General features: G+C 58.3%; 1 protein-coding gene across 2 annotated transcripts; it reads right to left on the bottom strand.

Annotated features, from left to right (window-relative positions):
• Positions 1–2037: 2037 nt before the first annotated feature.
• RPS6KL1 (ribosomal protein S6 kinase like 1) lies at positions 2038–19206 on the bottom strand. 2 transcript variants are annotated; one of them, XM_059690367.1, is made up of 11 exons: positions 19044–19206; positions 17459–17746; positions 16163–16287; positions 15219–15311; positions 7954–8001; positions 7449–7581; positions 5662–6270; positions 4942–5031; positions 4696–4778; positions 3278–3373; positions 2038–2959 (listed from the first exon to the last, which is right to left on the bottom strand). In XM_059690367.1, the coding sequence occupies exons 2-11, from the start codon at positions 17721–17723 to the stop codon at positions 2849–2851; spliced, it is 1653 nt and encodes a 550-aa protein (XP_059546350.1). In that variant the 5' UTR covers positions 17724–17746; positions 19044–19206; the 3' UTR covers positions 2038–2848. The 2 variants fall into 2 exon arrangements, with proteins under 2 accessions (XP_059546350.1, XP_059546340.1); XM_059690357.1 differs by lacking the exon at positions 3278–3373 and having other exon boundaries at positions 19044–19130.
• Between the last annotated feature and the right edge of the window lie 484 nt (positions 19207–19690).

Raw genomic sequence — 19690 nt, 5'->3', positions numbered from 1 at the left:
GAGTTCCCGTTTCTTCTGTGTTCATTTTGGTTACTGAGGTTGTGTAAGTCTCCAACACTGGTTATTGGCACTGAAAGCCACCTAAGGTCCCTTTGGTTACCCTGTGATACCTGAGTTTTAAAGTAAGTTAACACTGCACTGATTTGACAAAAAATGGAACTGGGCTGTCTGCAGGCAGGGAAGCGCCCTCCTTCCATTGACCCCTCAAAGCCTGGCAAGCCGGGCTCTTGGGCAGAGACTGGTTCCCACCTTTGAGGCTCCTGCAAACACCAACACACTTGCATTATTTCTGGGATGGATACCAAGGTCAGTAAGAACCATGAGGGTCGATTACCTCCTGGGAGCGGTGGTCTGTGAGGGAGAGGGATAGTTAACCTAGACTGACTCCAGGGGACTGGCATGATGGTCTCCAGGCTTAAATATACCCGGTCTTTCCACACAGTCGGTGCCTGCTGACCTTGCTTACAGTGGTGCCATCTCTGTATGAAGGTCTGCCCCAGGAACAGAGTGGCTCCCCGAGGGTAAAATTTGGGTTCAATGAAAGGAATTTTAGAATTTTCTATTAGGCCCAGGACCTGGTGCTAGCTTCCATTTCTCTAGTAAACCTACAAGGAGGTAGACTGTAAGCCCCATAAGGTCTGGGACTACAGGATTCTGGCTTAGAGCCAGGCACAGTGCCACATGTGCATTGTTTATTGCACAGATGGGGCCCCGAGGTTTCAGAAGCAAACTGGACTTGCAGCAGTGGTTGGAGGCGGTCTGGCCTGACTTTGGGAGTGTAGCAAAGGAAGACTGGACAAGCTCCACTAGGCTCCCATCAGACCTTGTCATTAACCTCGTGTGTGTGTGTGTGTGTGTGTGTGTGTGTGTGTGTGTGTGTCAGAGAGGAAGGGGGAGAGAGAGAAACATCAGTGATGATGAGAATCATTGATGGGCTGCCTCCTGCACACCCCCTACTGGGGATCAAGCTTGCAACCCAGGCATGTGCCCTTGACGAATCGAACTCAGGAACCTTCAGTCTGCAGGCCGACGCTCTATCCACTGCGCCAAACCAGCTAGGGCGTCATTAACCTCTGAGTAGGAGCCACTGTGTCTCAAGGGGTCACTGAAGATTAAACTACCCCCCCCCCCCCCCAGGCATCATGACTGGTTGGAAGTGACTGAAGTGACTAAGGCTTGTCTTTTATTTCCCATGGAGCCCAGTGCCCCTCTATGCCAGCACTTCCCCTTGGGCTCAGTGCTGCTCTGCAGGGCACAGGCTGGCATGCGGGTGGGTCTACAACCAGCCCTGCTTCCTACTTCCTAGTGGACTCCAAGTTCACTGCTGACGGTCATGGAGCTTCCTTGGGGGAGCGTTCCAGTCTTCCTGTCCCGACAGGGTGACTCTCGTTGCATTAATGAGGCAAGAACACCACAGGCAACATCAGGCTTTATTGGGGCCAAGATGGTATGGACACGCCCCAGAGAAACCAGGACCATACCAGGCTGTGCTTCCCTATTCCTCTGCCCAAGTCACTCCAGCCTCCCTCACAACCCAGTTCCCCGCCCCTTCACAATCAGCATGGAGACGAGTGTCAAGGCCGCCACCTGGTGGTGTAGCAGACACAAGGCAAGGGGTTGGGGGCAGAGGTCTGGTGAAAGTTTTAGTTGCCACACCCCAGTGACAGGGTGAGTCCTGAGAGGAAAAAGCCCCCAAACCCGAGGAGGGGATTGTATTTGGGGTAACTACTTATCCCAGTTCTTCAGAGACCAAACATCTTGCTTCTGGACAAAAGCCTGGGCAATCATTCTGTGTGTTGTGATTCATTTCAAAAGGGGATGAAGTCACAGTAGGCAATGAATTGAGTGGACCCTCAAGACTAAAATGCAAATTGGTAAACAGGACCAATGCCTGAGAAGGGAATCCTAGTGGGTCCAGCTTTTCTTAGCAGCTTCCGCCTGGAGGCTGAACTGAGGTCTCTCAGACCTGTGGGGCAGGCTCCCCTTTCCACCCCAGTGGGCTAGCCGGGGGGGGGGGGGGGGGGGGGGGAGGGGGAGAGGGTCTTACTCTGCTTCTAAAATTGCTGTAATTGGCAAAGGTGCCCTCTCCCCTCCTCCTAATCCCTGTTTCCTCCCCCATGCCCCTCTTCCTTTTGCTCTTCAGAGTCTGAAATTGCAAGACAGGGGCATGGTCAGGAGGGGGAGGGGATCACCCTGTTCCCCACCTCACTGCATGCTCACTACAGACGCCTTCCCTGCGTCCCCGGCCTCCCCACCCCATGCAGGAGGAGTCTGATAGAAGAGGCCACTATTGACATGGCTAAGGTATCAGCCAGGGCAGCCCTAATTTGAGTCCACGAAGCCAGTGGACCAGTATCCTGAGATAAGTCTCCAGAGGTGTCCCGAGTAGGGCACAACATGGCAGGTAGCTAATCACAAAACCTCAAGGTTGGCTCAGCAGGTGGTCAGTACTTCGGAGCGAATGTGACAGAAGGCACCCTTTAATGGGGTAGGTCTGTGTTCAAGGCTCAGGGTGTGCGCTCAACAGGTCTCTGTTGACTGATGGGTGGAGGGGCCCAAGCCACCTAGCAGGGTGAGCTCTGTCCTGTCCCTTCCCATCAGCAGTGACTAGAAAGGGTTCCTCCAAGAGCTGGCGGGGAGACCCCTTAGGGACAGCGGCGATGATGGCTTCTGAGCCCACAGGAGGGGGCAGAGCCCAGCAGGAAAGGCGGCTGACCCGCATTCTTTGCAGAGGCCGCTGGTTAGAGTGACAGGATGAGGGTCAGCTCAGAGTGACAGGATAACAGGCGAAGAGAAGAGAGGGGACTCAGACCAGTCCGGCTGCTTCCATCGCCCGCTCCACCCTCTCTTACCCCACCAGCTTGCTCCACTGGATGGTACTGAAAAAGGGGTGGGACTTGAGTCTGTTGACACCGCCCACTCCAGCTCCCAGGCGCCTGCTGGCATCGAACTGCAGTAGCTGTGGAGAAAGGCCCGGTCAGCGCCTGGCAGGCCTTCCCAGCCCCATGGCTGAGGAGTGGGCGGACTTCCAGGGACTTGTCGCCCTGGCCCCGGGGGCTCACTCCCTGCCAGCCCAGCCCATAGAACCCCCCGTTTTACCCTGGGGAACACACTGGTGGTGTTTGGCCACCAACATATAGAGAACTTTGTAACCTCCTGCACCCACATCAGCCACCCAGGGTAAAATGAGCAGCATGCTTGTTCACACACAGGGTTCTGCCCTCCCAGCGCCCACCCTCAGGCCAAGGAGCCGCCTCTGCTGGCCGGCTGACCTCACCTCCGTCAGCAGGGAGGCTGCTGGGCGGCTGAGCCACTCAGGCAGCTGGAGCTGGGTGTGGGGCTGGATTCCTGAGGGGTGGCTCTGGGCTAGGGCCTGGGAAGACACAGGGAGGGGCCTCAGGAGGCAACCCCTGGAAAGTCTGCACACCCCAGCGGCAGCCAGGGTTTTATTTTCCCCGGGGTCACATTCCATGGGATGATGATAATGCAGACCATTGGATCTGCTTTGGATCTACTGTATGCCAGGCGGCGCTAGATGCCTGACAGCCATTCTCCACACTCCCACAGCCCCTCTCAGAGGAAATACAAGTATCGCATTGGAGAGACAAAAGCAGGCTGAGAGGTGAAGGGACTGATGCTGAGGGTAGGGTTTGAACCCAGGTCCCCCTGGCTCTAAGCTCGCTCGATGCATTGCTCTCGGGCTGCAATCAGGACCGGCGCTTCAGGATGAGTATTGGAACTTGTCTTCACACAGAAAAACACCACAACCCTCCACGGGCCACTCATTTGGCAGCAGGCCACGGCGTGCTCCGGCCGCGCCAAGGCAGGGCTGTGGTGAGGGAAGGCAGGGCCTCTACTCCAGCAGGGTGCAGCTGTGGAGAGCAAGGAGGTCTGTCTGGAGGTCAGGATGAGCTGCAAGAAGCGACCAGGAGGAAGGCCAGAAGCTCAGGCTAGAGAGGTGCTGGGAGGCTGAGAGGGGAGGGCAGCTGTTTGCAGCCAGGCCTCTCAGAGGCCCCGGGCTACGGAACAAAAGCAGGAGGCAGCCACGGTGAACTGGTCCGACCTGGGCTTCAGGTCACACTGCATCCTCTCTGGCTATTTCCTGCTGAAAGGCGGTTCGGCCTTTCCCTTGCTGTCTGACCTCACCAGCCCCAGGTGCAGAGCTGAGCTCATCGGGTGGACAGAGGGCAGAAGCCGCCATCCTGAGCCAGGGCGTTTGCCGGGGAAACTTGGAGCTCTTGGCTGACCCAGGCTGGACGGACAGCGGCTGGCCTGCATCCAGGAGGCCCTCTCTCCTGTTCTTCAGCCAGAGTCTGGGGGTGACAGCCCAGGAGGCCGTCGGGGGTGGGAAGTGAGCAGGGGGAAGCGGCTGAGGGGGTGAGCCAGGCGCCTTTCGGGGAAGAAGCGCTGTCCAATCCCACCCTTCCTCCAAAACCCGCCCTGACCACCCAACTCAGCTCTCACCCACTGACGTTGGCAGTCCCACCAGCTACAGCCACTAGCATGGGGGAGGGGGGTACCAAGTGTGCCCACGGCCTGGGTGGCAGTGGCTCCCTGCGTCTCTCATGGCCTGTGGGGGTGAGCTGGGGAGGAGCACCAGGCAGCCTGAGCCCGACGTGGGCTGGTTGTATTAAGCCCAGGTCACCCTGTCCCCAGTGACCCCCACAAGGCCCCACACCCTGCCCCGCCACTCACCGTTCCAGTCAGCAGTTCATACAGCAGGGACCCAAAGCTCCACCAGTCACAGGCTTCCGTCAGCTCAGAAATCCCACCCACCTCTGCGGGAGCAAGAACACCAATGTCCCCGCCTTCCCCGAGAAGGTGGGTCTCCCCTCTATTCATCCCACCCAGAGCCGGCCCATCCCCTGTCCCCCCCACCCACCACCATCCAGGTTCACCCACACAAAGGCACGGGGTCCAGGGCCCTGCCCCCCTCCTTGCCTGGGGCACTGTAGAGGTTGTCCACAGCCTCCCGGCAGCACTGGGGCTCCACCTCTGACCACTGGCCAAAGTACGTGAGCCGAACATGACCTTCCCATCAGTGTGCACAGGGGACGGAAGGGGGACAAAAATACGATCAGTCATTGCTGAGCAGCTGGCCTGGGGGAGGGGCCTCCAGGAGGTCCCCCAACACAAGGCAGGAGCCACTGGCCTCACTAAGCACGGCCTCCCTAGGGGCATGCAGCCCTGAGGCCCGGAGACAGCTGGGTTCACAGGAGCTGCTGCCCTGGACTCCTGGGCGCGAAGGGGCTTGTTTCCAGACTCATCCTTGGAGACTTCGCAGAGTCTTGTGTGCAAAGACTTGGCGGGGAGAAGTGGGGTGGGAGGCTGGCTGGTGTGGCTCAGTGGTTGAGCATCCACCTTTGAACCAGGAGGTCACCGTTTAATTCCCGGTCAGGGCACAAGCCTGGACTGTGGGCTCGATCCCCTGTATGGGGCCTGCAGGAGGCAGCCAATCAATGATTCCCTCTCATCATTGATGTTTCTCTCTCTCTCTCTCTCCCTCTCTGAAATCAAGACAAATATATTAACAACAACAACAAAAGGCTGGGGAAGCAGATAACCTCCGCCATTCCCTTGAATTCGTGGCACTCTCCTCGTCTTGAGGCTTCCCCCCCCCCCCCCCCCCCGTACTCCCCTCGCCCAGGCCTGGGCACCTACCTGCTTGGTCCAGGAGCAGGTTCCGGGGGTTGAGGTCCCGGCACAGCACGCCCTGCTCGTGCAGCGCCTCCAGGGCCACCAGCGTCTCAGCCGCCCACTGCTTGACCTGCTCTTCCCTCACGCTCCAGGCGCCCCCGCCAGACCCCCGGCTGGCCTTGTCCACTGAGGGGCAGCTCTGACCTCTGCTGCGGCCACAGCCCCCCAGCACCCGGCCTGCCCCCTCGCGAACCCAAGAGAGCCCCCAAGGGGACCCAGTGTCTGAGTTCTGGCCAGGTTCTCTCTGAGACTGGAGGTGCAGGCGGCCACCGGGAGCCTTCGGGGGGTCCGAGGAGCAGGAAGTGCTGGTCCTGGCTGAGGGTGCACCTTCGGCCTCTCTCTGGGGTCTGACGGGTGGGACCTCCCTGGCTGGGGCAAGGCTCCGGCAAGTCCAAGGAGACTCCAGCGGCACTCTGTCCTGCAGGCGGGTGTGGCCAGGGGGCAGCGGCCTTGGGGTCCGGAGGCTGAGGCGGGAGTTGAGCTGAGCCTTCATCCTCTCCAGGCTGGAGCCAGACCTGAGGCCAGACTGTTGGGGGCGCCCCTGGGAGAGCAGGTGGGACCAGAGCGTGCCTCCTGGGCCAGGCGGAGGGAGCGGCGAGCATGGGGATGGGAGAAGAAGAGCATGGACACCGGGTCCGGCCCCACCCTGCGGATCCTCTGCCCTCCGGTCCTCACCTCTGCTCCTCCCTCCCGGAGCCTGAACCTAGAATGACCTCTCCTTCCTGTCACTCACCTAGAGAGGACCCAGCCTCCCCATCTGGCACGGAATAGGTGCTTAACCCCAAAGGAAATGTGAATTATTGTTAATGTCCTTGGTTTACCAGTGTTCAATATATTTTATACATATATATATTTAAAAATTTCTAGGGACAATAGTACAATGAAATGTAAGTTAGTAAAATAAAAGAAGGCCAGGCATGGACCTGTGATGACTCTATGTCAGGGGTCCTCAAACTTTTTAAACAGGGGGCCAGTTCACTGTCCCTTGGACCGTTGAAGGGCCAGACTATAGTTTAAAAAAAAACTATGAACAAATTCCTATGCACACTGCACATCTTATTTTGAAGTAAAAAAACAAATGTTTTCGGCGGGCCGCATGTGGCCCGCGGGCCGTAGTTTGAGGACCCCTGCTCTATGTTATGAATTAGAATGTGCACCTCATTAAAAAATCTCATCACCTGCCCTAGCCGGTTTTGCTCAGTGGATAGAACGTCGGCCTGTGGACTGAAGGGTCCGGGTTTGATTCATGCCCAGGTTGTGGGCTCGATCCCCAGTAGGGGGTGTGCAGGAGGCAGCCAACCAATGATTGTCTCTCATCATCGATGTTTCTCTCTCTCTCTCCCTTCCTCTCTGAAATCTATATATACATATATTTAAAATCTCATCACCCTAACAGGAGATCAATAAATATCTGCTACATGACCAGCTCCTGTCCTTACAGCTTCAGAACCACCACCCCACAGGGCACTCTGAGGGATGGGCGCAGACTAGAAAAATGAAGAGCCAGGACTGGAGGACATGGTGACAAAGGGGACACCTGCATACGTGTCCTCTCGCCAGCCCTACATGAACATCTTCCCCAGGATGTCCCTGCGCCTCAGCACCCCTGGGGCCCACACAGCCTGACCCGGCCATCACCCTCCAGCGAGGCCGGGCCCTGGTCTGTGCTGCACACCTGGTGCGAGTTACCCTCTCCCTCGGTTTTGGCATTTTAAGGGCAGGAAAGGGGACACCTCCCCAAGGCCCCTCACCTTGCACGTGCTCCAGGTGCAGGAAGATGGAGTCCTCGCTGACAAAGTACCGCAGCAGCTTGGTCATGTAGGGGACCCCGTGCGGGATGATGGTCAGCCGCTCCCGGCTCGCCGTGTGACACCTGGACAGGCTCTGGGGAGGGGGCAGGCCAGAGGCTGCTCTGTTAGGGGACGTCAGAGCCCCAGCTTCAGTGGCCACCGGATGAGGGAGGGGAGCCACCCTGAGGAGCAACTGCCTCCCCCACTTCCTGCCCTGGCCCTCACCCCTGTCTTCCCTAGGCCATCCAGGTCCCCCACCTTCTGGGCCAGGGAGGAGGCAGTGAAGTGTGTGTGCCTGGAGGGCCGGGGCACACTCAGGGCAGGACAAGTGGCTTTCGGATTTGGAGGGAGCATGGACTTCATATAGAGGTTCTGGGTAGGGGGTTCCCTAGAGGGTAGCGGGGTCTAAGAGCTCTGAGAAAGTCCCAAGGGGAATGCAGAATGGAGGGGGCTGGGCGGCACCTGCCTTCACCACGAAGGTCCCTCCAGTTGCTGGGTCCTGGACCAGCTGCACCTGCCAAGGTCCAGGAGGCATTGGTCAAGGCACATGCTAGTTCCCGGGGCTCCACGGCCCTAATCCCAGCCCCCAGGCTCCTCCACGGAGGCGGACTCACTCCAGAGGCAGGGCAGCGAAGGCAGGCCCCCAAACGGACATCAATCCTGCGCTGCTCATCCCCCCTTCTTGGACCCACAGGTCTTAGCTCATGTGCCGCCGCCTCCAGGAAGCGTTCCCAGCCCTCAGGCGCTCTCCAAGCTCACCCTAGGGGAACCTTATCACACGGTGTCTAATTTCCTGTCTCCCCACTGCACTGTGAGCCCCAGGAGGGCAGGAACCCCACTGTCCAGCTGTTTCCAGAGCACACATCCATGGGGAGTGGCCCAGCCTGCAGGGTCCAAAGGTGTCATGGATGGAAACGACCTCAGAACCAGTTACGTGATTGATCTTTCATTTTACAGGTGAAAGGCTGAGGCTCCGAGAGTGTGGCCCAGACCACCAATGGGCCAAGCCGTGCCCACGTGCCTGGGCTGGGAGTGCTCTCTCAGGCCTCTCCCCCTGACGCCCACCCTTCTTTTAAGTAATTCTCTCTGGAGGCTGTCTTCGGAGAGCAGCCCACTCCTTCGCCCGTTGGTTTTGTTCAGAGGCAGGGCCTTGTATCAAGGTGGGAACTTGCCTCTTCTCGTGGTGGGCAGGGTGGACCCCAGGCACGGGAGAGGGCATGCAGGGCATGTCGGGGGCAGAAAATGGCCCAGATTAGGGGCCTGCAGGGACAAGACCACTGGGTGAGGTTGTGACTCCTTGCAGACACTCCCCATGGTGGTGGATGGAGCCCGGCCCTTAGGCCAGACCACTGGGCAGTGAATCCTGCAGCCTCAGGTTGGAACTGGGCTTAGATCTTGGACAAGTGAATTGGTTTCCTCATCTACCAAAGAGTGATCCCAAATGCCCCCTTCCTTCATCACCGGTTTGGTTGATGCCATCTTGGATGTAAAGGCCGTGAGCATGCCAGTTGTCACACTTGCTAAGACACATCACCTCTCTGAACCTTGTTTTCTTAACTGCAAGTTGGGGTCATAGCAGTACCCCATCTGGAGGTCATTAGGATTCTATAAAGCAGACAACTCAAGCAGAGCAGCAACCTGTGCCTGCCACAAACACGCCCTCGATAATCTTTAGTGATTATTATTATTATTATTATTATTATTATTATTACTAGGGGCCTGGTGCACGAAATTTGTGCACTGGGTGGTGGGGGGGGGGGAGTGTCCCTCAGCCCAGCCTGCCCCCTCTTACATACTGGGAGCCCTCAGGCGTTGACCCCCATCACCCTCCAATCGCAGGCCTGGGCAGGGGACCCTCATTTCCCCCCATCACTGGTTCTGCCCCCAGCCCAGGCCTGATGCCTCTGGCCCAGGATTCAGGCCTGGGCAGGGGACCCCCCCTCTGCCCCCCCATCACCGGCTCTGCCCTTGCCCAGGCCTGATGCCTCGGCCAGAGGCGTCGACCCCCATCACCCTCCCATCACCTGATTGGCCCCTTGCCCAGGCCTGACGCCTCCACCAGAGGTGTCAGGCTTGGACAGGGGACCCCCATCTCCCCCCATCACTGGCTCTGACCCCCACCCAGGCCTGATGCCTCTGGCCTAGGAATCATGCCTGGGCAGGGGACCCCCATCTCGCTGATCGCTTGCTCCACTCCCCCGCCCAAGCCTGATGCCTCTGACCCAGGCTTCAGGCCTGGGCAAGGGGACCATCATATCTCCCCAATCCCCGGCTCTGCCCCCCGCCCAGGCCTGATGCCTCGGCCAGAGGAGTTGACCCTCATCACCCTCCGATCGCCCGATCACCGGATCGGCCCCTTGCCTAGGCCTGAGGCCTCCGGCAGAGGTGTCAGGCCTGGGCAGGGGACCCCCAGCTCCCCGTGGTTGCAGGCTCCGCCCCTGCCCAGGCCTAACGCCTCTGGCCAAGGCATTAGGCCTGGGCAGGGGACACCCAGATCCCCGCAGTTGCAGGCTCCGCCCCTGCCCAGGCCTAACGCCTCTGCCTGAGGCGTCCGGCCTGGGCAGCGGGGACCCGCAGCGGCAGCAGCACCGCGATCTCCCGCTCTGCCCCTGCCCAGCTCCCCGCGATTGCAGGCTCTGCCCCTGCCCAGGCCTAACGCCTCTGGCCGAGGCGTCAGGCCCGGGCAGCGGGGACCCACAGCTGCAGCGGCCCCGCAATCCCGGGCTCCGCTTTAGGCCCAGGCAAGGGACCCCTAGCTCCCGGGACTGCCAGCTCCCATCGCTGGCTCCACCCCTACTTCCTGCTATCACTGGCCAGGGCGGCAAAGGCGCCCGATTCTCCGATCATGGCTGGGGGCCGCCTTTGACCTGCCCCGCCCCCCGGCTCTTAGCTCCCCCCTGGGTTTCCGATCACTGTCAGTGGCAGGGGGCTTCTTCCTGCTTTCCCTTTCGCCTCCCTGCATTGTGCCTACATATGCAAATTAACCACCATCTTTGTTGGCAGTTAATTTGCATATATCGCCCTGATTAGCCAATGAAAAGGGTAGTGGTTGTACGCCAAATTACCATGTTTCTCTTTGATTAGTGTAGATTATTATTATTATTATTAAGAAACCCCACTGGGTAGGGAGCACATACTCTGTGCTAAATGCTTTATATGATTTAGGCCCACAGCCCTACTCGGTGAGTGTTATTGGTGATCCATTTTATTGATGAAGAAATTGAGGTTCAGCCAGGCCTGTGTTGCTCAGTGACTGAGCATTGACTTATGAACCAGGAGGTCATGGTTCGATTCCCAATCAGGGCACATGCCTGGGTTGTGGGCTCCATCCCCAATAGGGTCGTGCAGGAGGCAGCCGATCAATGATTCTCTCTCATCATTGATGTTTCTATCGTTCCCTTTTCCTTCCTCTCTGAAATCAATAAAAAGATATTTTTTCAAAAAAAGAAATTAAGGTTCAGAGAGGTCATGTTGCCCACGATCCCGCTCCTGAAAAGTGGTAGAGCCAGGCCTTGGACCCAGGCAGGCTGACCCCGGGCCCTGGAGAATAACCACCCTTGGGGGCACAGCCAGCTCACTCTGGCACGTGCCCTCCCCTCTGGGCCCCAGTGTCCCCATCACCAGTGAAATGAAGGCGGTGGACTTGGTGCAGCAGGAGTGAGGGGGTTCCTCCTCCAAGAGCCAGAGACTGAACCCAGCCTGGCCCCAGCTCCTTTGCCAAGTCTGTACAATGTTTGAAAAAGAAATCTGGGGTCATTTAGGAGAACAGAGTTTCCCACAAGTACCGACACCCAGATAATTCCCCACTGTCCCTTGCCAAGTGGGGCTTCCTACTACCTCGTCCGGGACACGGCCCTATCACTCACAGAGCCCAGAAACCAGCGGGGAAGGCTGGGGCAGTGAGAAATAAAACGCAATCAGGACATTGAAACAAGTGGGTTAAACTCTGTATGTACATGAAAACCTACCGATCTGGGAAGAATTCGACCAGAACATTAGCAGTAATTATCTTGGAGTGAGGTAGGGTGGTGGGGAATTGTTTGTTTCTGTTTTAAATGTCTTCCTCTTTCGTGTTATCTCAAAAGGGTAGCAGACAGGGCATTTTCCCATTAAACCCAGCAAACAAACACACCGCCTTCCTCTTTTGCTCCTTGCTACAGGAGACACAACACCTGCTAGTCACGTGGCCTCGGTGGCCTCAGTTTCACGCTCTATGAGACAGTTACTAACAGTCAGCTCTACCCAGAGGAGCTTGTGGCCGTGAAGGAAAACCCCACGGCGCCGTCCCACGTGGGAGCCATTAGCCACGTGTGGCTATCAAGCCCTTGAAATGTGGCTGGTGCAGCTGCTGCAGCTTCTTTGGTGAAACACATGAACACTTTCTGTAAAAATGCCCAACGTATCAAAATCCCAGAAGGAATCTCTTATGGAGCTAACAAGCCCAAAGTTGCAAACAGGTTTGCAAAATCCAAGGTCCACGGGGGCTGGGCATGTGAGCCAGTGAGCAGGGCGGGGACGGGAGCAAAGCAGAGGCCGGTGTCCCCTCAAGCAGGCAGCCCTTCCTCCACTCCCTGCTGCTTCAGGGACCCCGAGCCAGCCTTTCCAGATCTCTGGATTTTGAGGAGAAGCAGGATATCTGGTTGTTTATATGAAACCTGCCAACTTTTAAATGTTGGTAACGAATACATTTTTTAAAAAACACCCCGGTGTTTGAGCCAAAAAAACAAGAAGTGACTTGAACGACCTTTTTATTCCCCATCCTTGACTCAGAGCCTGGATCCTGGACGCGGCTCGCAGGCCTCCAGGCTCCCCGAGGGCAGACGCCTGGGTATTCTGGCCGACTGCCTACCTAGTTCTTGACCAACCCACCTCTGTTCCCTGCCACCCTCTATGCCTGCCAGTACCTCTTTGGCCCTAGAGACCCCCTCCCGACAACCGGGCACCTCAGGGGACCCGCCGGCTTCCCCAGCCAGCCCTTTGCCCTCCCGGGCTCTGTGCTGGGGGCCAGCGCTGCTCTCCTGCCCGGATCTGCCTGGGCAGAGCTGTGGAATGGGACACTGTGAGGCACATCAGACCTGGCCCGAGGCTGCCGAACACCTCTCCTAATTTGGGGAAATTGGTGCTCCTGGCTTGGGAACGGCGCAGGAACAGGAAGCAGGATCTCTGGAGGGAGGTGGAGCAGGTGAGGTGAATGCCCAAGAAAGGGTGAAAAAGGAAGGCAGGGCGATCTCAAGACAGGACGGCTGCTGTCCACGTGCAGGACTCAGAACACCGGGTTCCGAAAACGCTTTGCCCAGGGGTGACCAGGGCTTAAGCAAATGAGGGGGATCCTGTCACAGACCTCGCTCTTGGCAACTCAAGGTGCCCGTTTGCATCCTACAACTCCGGGAATTTAAAAAACAGCCCTAGCCGGTTTGGCTCAGTGGACAGAGCGTCGGCCTGCGGAATGAAGGGTCCCGGGTTCGATTCCGGTCAGGGGCATGTACCTTGGTTGCGGGCACATCCCCAGTAGGAGGTGTGCAGGAGGCAGCTGATCGATGTTTCTCTCTCATTGATGTTTCTAAATCTCTATCCCTCTCCCTTCCTCTCTGTAAAAAATCATTTAAAAAAAAAAAAAGATGCAGACGCTAAAAGCTAACACTACTTTTCTCAGGTCTTTAAAAAAATAAAATAAAAATAAATAAATAAATAATAAAAAACAAAGTAGTGTAACGTCAACTCACTATTTGCCAAACTTCTTTCACCCGGAACTCCACTCTCCCCAGCACCCCTGGCTCAGTGGGATCCCATGTGGGGCAACGGGGTGGCAGTCACCTCCCAGCCTGTGCAAGCCACATGGACTAGTTGGCGAGAGGGCAGGACTGCACAGATGGAGCCTGGCTGGGCCTTGCTGACATACTGGGGTCCATTCCAGGGACCTGGGAGTAGCAGCTGGAGCAAGGCTGGGGGACGGGAAGCCACATGCCTCCAGACTGGCGTTGGTCACCCGCATCTAGAGCCATCAAACATGCATCACGTGTTTTAGCATGTGCCAGGCCTTTCCCCTAAATGAACTCATTTTAGTTCCCACATCACCCCGTGGGGGGAGGGTCCTCACCCACTGACGGGCGAGCGCTGAGAGGTGAAGGACCTGCCCTTGGCCGCCTGAGTGCTGCCCACACAGACTCCATCCCCCGGCGTGTGCGGAAGCACACACTGGCCTCCTCCGCTCTGAGGCTCCCGACCCATCGAATCCCCCGTGAGTGTTGGAATTACAGATACCCGGCTCGACCTCAGAGATTCTGACTCAAAGGGCCTGCGGTGGGGCCCAGGCGTCTGTATTTTGGGGGAGCTCCCCAGGCGATTCTGACAAACAGCCAGTATGAGAAAGAACTTCTTCAGTGACTCCTCAGGCAGCCCTTGGTGGGGGCAGAGGGCAATCGAACACTGGCTCTGTGGGTGAAAAGGGGGCCACAGACGAAACCTGACCAGCTCAGGGGAGGCCTGCCTGACGGGCCTTACAAGCTCAGGGACCGGAAGTAACCACACAGGGTGGTCTGAGCATAAAGCTTCCTAACCAAAGGAGGGTCGCACGTCCTAGGCCTATAGCTTCCTTGACAAACCTCAATCTGTACCTTAGGTGAGCCTGTCATTTTGCATCTAAGATAACATACCTTTGAAATGTCAGCGTTATCTCCTTTGCAGACACCCCCCCAGGGAACAACCTCCCACCGGATCAGGAGACCACAGAACCCCTCATGGTGTCTTGTTGCCGGAGTCCCCGCTCCATGTGCTGTAAATGTTACTCAGTGCCTGCCCGGTGCCTTCCCATGCAAAAGAAGTATGGGTCTATCCGTTTTACTTCCTACCCAACCCCAGAGATTTCCCCGAGTTGCTCTCCCGCCTCCCTCATCTACCGCCAATGAATTTTAAGTAACCTCCCCCCTTGGTCTCCCCTTTAATTTTAATGTATAAAATAAGTGGTAAAACTGACATCTTTTCTGGAACATTTTCTCAATCCATTGAGATTTTGCTTCCCCACAACTGTCATCAGTTGGGCTCAAATAAACTCATAAAAATTCGTACAGGTTTGGACGTTTCTTACGCCGACAGCTCCAATCTCATTTGACCCAACTGTCCTTCTGACTTCCACTCTGAGTGTCCCAGGTACAGGTTGGGATGTCAGTGCCTATCTTCCTGTCTGCCTTGCGTTAAGGGGAAGGGTCCCAGATGGGGTGAGGAGGAGGGTGGGGCCCGGAGAGAAAGGGCAGAGCTGCCAGGCCCTGGATGATTGGGACACTCGGAGGGCAGGTTTCTGGAGATGAGCACCTTCCCGCCACGGGACCTTCTTGGCTGTGCTTGGTGGGAGACTCGGCTGCAGCCTTGGGGTGCAGAGGGAATGCGGGGTGGGGGCCGGTGGGAAGTGGGAGTGAGCCAGAGTGGGTGGCAGGATGCCCTGGGCACAGCTTCTCCTGAGGCTTCTGTCTTCACTCCCGGAGGGAGCAGTTTTCTGCGTGTGAGCTGGAGGGCTGTGGAAAGGCGCTGCCTGCCTCTTGGGTTCCCAGCTTCCTTCCCAGGACCTGACTGGTGTGTGCTGGGGCAGGGAGGGATGGGGGGCTGCTGGACACAGCTGGATACCCTGCCCCCTCTCCAGTCTCCTCTGAAGGGCTGGGCGTGGCTGCCCTCTCTGCCCACCTGTCACCCCAATCGCACACACCACCTCCTCCCACACCAAGGGCCCTACTTACTCACCTTCTCGATGACCCCGACCACCCTGCAGCCCCTCAGCTGCTCCAGGGCAGAGCTCAGTGTGCGGATGGGCCGGAGCCTCAGGCTGCTGAAACCCTGCGAGGGGAGACAGGCTCAGGCCTCAGCCCTCCTCAGCCAGGCAGTGGGCAGGGCCTCCAGCTGCCGGGGGAGCACAGGGAGTGGGCAAGAATGGGGTACGGTCCAGCCTCACCTCACAGGGACAGGCTAGCAGAGAAGCTGGTCCTGACTTGGGCGGGGGGGCCCACACTGCCCTCTTCACCCAGCCCCCCCACCCCACCCCCGCACCTCCCCGCAGCCCTTCTCCAAGGCTCAGGGAGTCCCTAAGGCTTCAGAAGTCTCCCTATCTCCAGGAGGCAGATGCTCCCGGGGGTGGGGAAATAACCTGGGAACGTGTGGATCCCAGGGAACATGCCTCGAAGACCAAGGCATGTGGCCCAGGCACGTGATTTGGGGAAAAGTGAGCCTAGGAGGGGTGTGTGTGCATGTCTGTGCACACCTGTGGGCATGAGAGGTGTGCGTGCATTTTCAAACCCCTCTGTGTGTGCACTGGGTTAGGAAAAGCCATATGGGGAGAGCATCCGTGCACATCTATGTATGCATGTATGTGTATGTGCACACGGCGGTATTCGTGTCTGCTCCACATACTGAGGCCCATTCAAATACAAACAGACCTGGGAGCCCTGAAGTGTGTGCCCATGCGAGCATGTGTATGAGCCGTGGGCGAGGGTGGGGAGATGTGTGCGCTCTGTGAGGGCGCGAGGCTGGACTGGGGATGATTCACTCCGTGTTGGAAAATGAATGAACTACAGAGGGTGCGGCAGAGAGAGGAAGCCAAAGGAGGGGGGGAGGAGGGGCAGCCCTGGCACATACCACTGCCCGCCCAGCCCTGCAGCCCGCTGGCCCACCGGTGGGGGGCAGCTCCTCACCGTGCCAGGGCTGGCTCCGCTGCCCAGGGTCCTCTGCAGGTGGCAGTTGAAGATCTCCTCTGCCCGCCGCAGGTACTTGGTGATTTTCAGCTTTACAGCCTCGCATCGCTCCTTGTTGGGGTCCACTGTGGGGGGAGGGGGTTACCAGGACCCGCCCTGCTCCCCTCCCTGGCCCTGGAAGGCTGTGGTTCTAACTCCCATGGCCTGCCCTCTGCCCTCCATAGGACAGGGCGCCTAACTCTGAGGCTGGTCAGCGGACCCTGCCCCACATCTGTTCCTGAGCCCCTCCTCTGGGAGGGAGACTGGCGGGGGAGGAGGAAGGCAGATGGCAGAAGGGGTTGGGAGCTGCGGTCACCCTCTGCTTACAGCACTTTGCAGCTGGCACCCACCACCTCGCTGGCCGCCGTCACACCCTGGGCAGGGACCGAGTGGGATTTCCATGTCCATTTTCACAGGAGACAGAAGCTCCCAGAGAACATGGCTTCCTTCCTCTCTGGTGCCCAGTGTGAAAAAGGCCAGAGAGGGATCAGGATTGGAAGACAAAGGAATTTGCTGGACAGGCCTGCAGCCCAGGCACCGAGGGGTCTGGCCAGCAGGAGGGTAGAAAGCACGAATCAGGGCCTGACTCTACCTGAGCCTGGCCACCAAGGCCCCCGGGTCTCACACTGGCCTCAGGGCCAGCCTCTCCCCCAGCTTGGAAATGCCTTACTTCGCCCTGAACAGGCCCTTCTCCTCCCCTCCCCTCCCCTCCCCTTCCCGCTTTGCTGTTCTCTCTCAGGAGCTCTGCCCGACCTTTCAGCTGGACAGTGCACCTGCCGCTCTTCAGTGCTCCGACTAGAGTTTGAACTTCTAGAAAAATCCCCTAGGCCGGCCGCGCCTGGACTCAGTTTCCCTCCCTTCACTCCCTCCTCATTGCCCTTCACACGAGACTGTAATTGTCCATCGTCAACTCATCAGCCTACCCCCATTCCACACGAGCTATGTCACTGCCCTGTGCCTCCGTTTCCTCACTTGGGAAGTAGGAATAAAAATAGTTCCTATGCACTTGGAGCTCCATGCAACAACACACTTAGTATCTTCTATTACCGTGAGGTTCGGGTGAGTTAATACAGGCTAAGCCCTTGGACCGGCGCCTGGCACGTAGGAACTGCTCGAGAAACACTCGCTGTTATCAGTGTCTTTCGGAGAGGCCCGCGGGCCCTGTTCACCCAGCAGGGATGGACAGATGAGGGGCGAGCTCCACCTCGGCCCTCCCTCACCAGCCCCTGTCCCCGCGCGGCCCAGCCCAGCCCTCACCGTGCACGCCTCGCAGCAGGACGTCCACGCTGTTCTGGTAGTGGTTGAAGGCTGCCTCGTAGTCCTCGCTGACATCGCGCTCCAGGGCCAGCCGGATCTGCGTGGCTGCATCCACCAGGTAGTCGCGCTTGGTCGCGTCAGGTGGCCCCGGAGCCACCCGGTTGCGAATCTGCTCCAGGTACAGGCGGGCCTGGGATGGTGCTCGCGAGCAGGGCTCAGGCTCCTGCCCGGGGCCAGGGGGGCACTCGCAGGCCACCAGGCTCATGGCAGCTGCCCTGCAGGTGCGACCTGGGAGTGAGCAGATGCATGAGGGAGGACCCAGCTGGGAACCACACCCCGTTTGCGCCCGGGTTTCCTCCCCTGAATATTCAGAGACTAACACCTGGGTGGAGGGGGAGCGGGCTGCAGGGTCAGAGCTAATGTGGGTAAAGTCCTTAAAGGAGCCAGGTCTTTCCTAAGTGGTGGTAACAGAATAAGAACAGGCCTGGGGCTCCTCCCTTCAATTCAAATTCAGTTCAACAAGCATTTCTTGAGCACTTACGAGGTGCTGAGCACGGGCGAGAGCTGAAGGTATCTGCGACCCAGAGCTGCCTTCACGTGGCACGGAGCAAACCCATGTCTGTCACACAGTAAAGGTAACGGAGGCCGCACTCTGAGGCCGAGGCAGGGCCGTTCCTCACACTGTTCCCTCCGTCCTGCCTGTTCTCCCCGTCCTGCTCCTCCCACGGGAATCTCACTTTTCCTCCCCATTCAGCTCCAGACAGAATGGCCGGCCCCTGCTTTGTTTCCCTTAGTGCCGAGGTCAGTGTGGTCAGGGGCGAGGACCTCCCACACAGCCCAGCAGAGAGCCGGGCACAAAGCCAGGCCTTCAAGCCTGTGGGCAAGTGCAATGACCCAGTGGCAGATGGATGGGGTTGGAGGAAGGAGGGCAGGGCCTACCCAGCCCTGGGGAGGGGATGGCTCTGTTCTCCTGGCTCCGTCTCTGAAGCCAGGAGTCCACGTGGCCAGAGACCGGACAGCAGCTCCTTTCTGAGCGTGTGGGACACACGTGGCCAAAGGGACAGAGAAGTGGCTGCGGCCAAGGAAAGGGCTCGGAGAGAGGCCAGCGGAGCTGCCCCTGCCCTCTCTGCAGGGCGCCCCTGCTCTCAGGCCCCAGTGGGAAGGAGCAGGGCCTGAACTCCCAATCCCAGGCACGCCCGCCTCTGTAGAGAAAGGGAGGAGAGAACAGGATGGGGAGGGGGGCGGGAAGGGAAACCCACACCGCGGGGCCAGCGGGGAGCTGCACCCTGGCCAGCCTGAGGCCAGGAGGTGGAGGGAGGGACTCGCCCAGCCACCCCACCCGGGACAGGACATGCAGCTCTGAGGCCTGTGTTGAGGCCTGAGGCCGGTCCTGCGGGCAGAGCCTGGGGGGCAGAGCCGCAGGACGAGGCCTGGGCAGAGAAAGCGGCGCGTCCAGCCCGGGAGTTCCAGGCACGCGGGGGGCACCGCCCCGCTGGGGACAGGCCGAGGAAGGTGAGCTGGGATGAGAAGAGGGGGCATCCTCGCCTGGGAGGAGGGATGGTGAGGAGCCGGGCAAACACCGTACCTGCCCGAGCCAGGAGCTCGGTCCGCGCGGCCACGCCGCCACCACCGCCCCTTCCCGTCCGCGGGGGATCCTGCACCGGGACCCCGGCTTTGCGCCCTCCAGCCGGGTGCAGGCTTCTTGCGGGGTGCAGGCAGCCATTGGCTGCAGATGAGCTCAGCCTCTGGCTGTTAGAATAAACCACCAATCAGCGCCCAGCTCGGCTTCTGCCGGCCCCTGAAGTCGCAGCGTAGGCGGGGCGGAGCGCTAGCGGGTGGGGGCAGGATTGGGGAGAGGGTGGGTACAAGGACCTCCGCCGGCTTTGTTCGCTGGTGTCCCCCAAGTGCCTAGAACAGCATCTGGCACACAGTATTGCTAAGTAAGTATTTGCTGAATGAATGAATGAATGAATGACTGAATGAGCTTTGAAGTGTTTGAAGAGGGCGGTGGAGGAGAAAGTTCTGGGCGAAAAATATGTATAAATGCCTCAAGAAATCAAGGGAGAAAAATAACATCTGCACATCAAACAGGATGTAAAATCTTTTGATAAAATTTAACACTCATGCATGATAGAGACAATCTCTTTACTGAATAAAATCTAAACAAACTCATGGACTTAATCCTTAACTTGATAAAGGATGATCTACTAGGAACTTGGAGCATATGGGATG

Source organism: Myotis daubentonii, chromosome 1 (genome assembly GCF_963259705.1).
Source record: "Myotis daubentonii chromosome 1, mMyoDau2.1, whole genome shotgun sequence".
Lineage (NCBI taxonomy): Eukaryota > Metazoa > Chordata > Mammalia > Chiroptera > Vespertilionidae > Myotis > Myotis daubentonii.
This window is presented reverse-complemented; position numbering and strand designations above follow the sequence as displayed.

Coding starts and splice junctions, on each gene's coding strand:
- RPS6KL1 (XM_059690367.1), bottom strand. CDS start 17,723: ATGAGCCTGGTGGCCTGCGAGTGCCCCCCTGGCCCCGGGCAGGAGCCT. Junction 6,271..7,448: donor GCACCTGGAGCACGTGCAAG/GTGAGGGGCCTT, acceptor CGCCTGGCCCAG/GAGGCACGCTCTGGTCCCAC. Junction 5,032..5,661: donor CCTGCTCCTGGACCAAGCAG/GTAGGTGCCCAG, acceptor ACTGATGGGAAG/GTCATGTTCGGCTCACGTAC.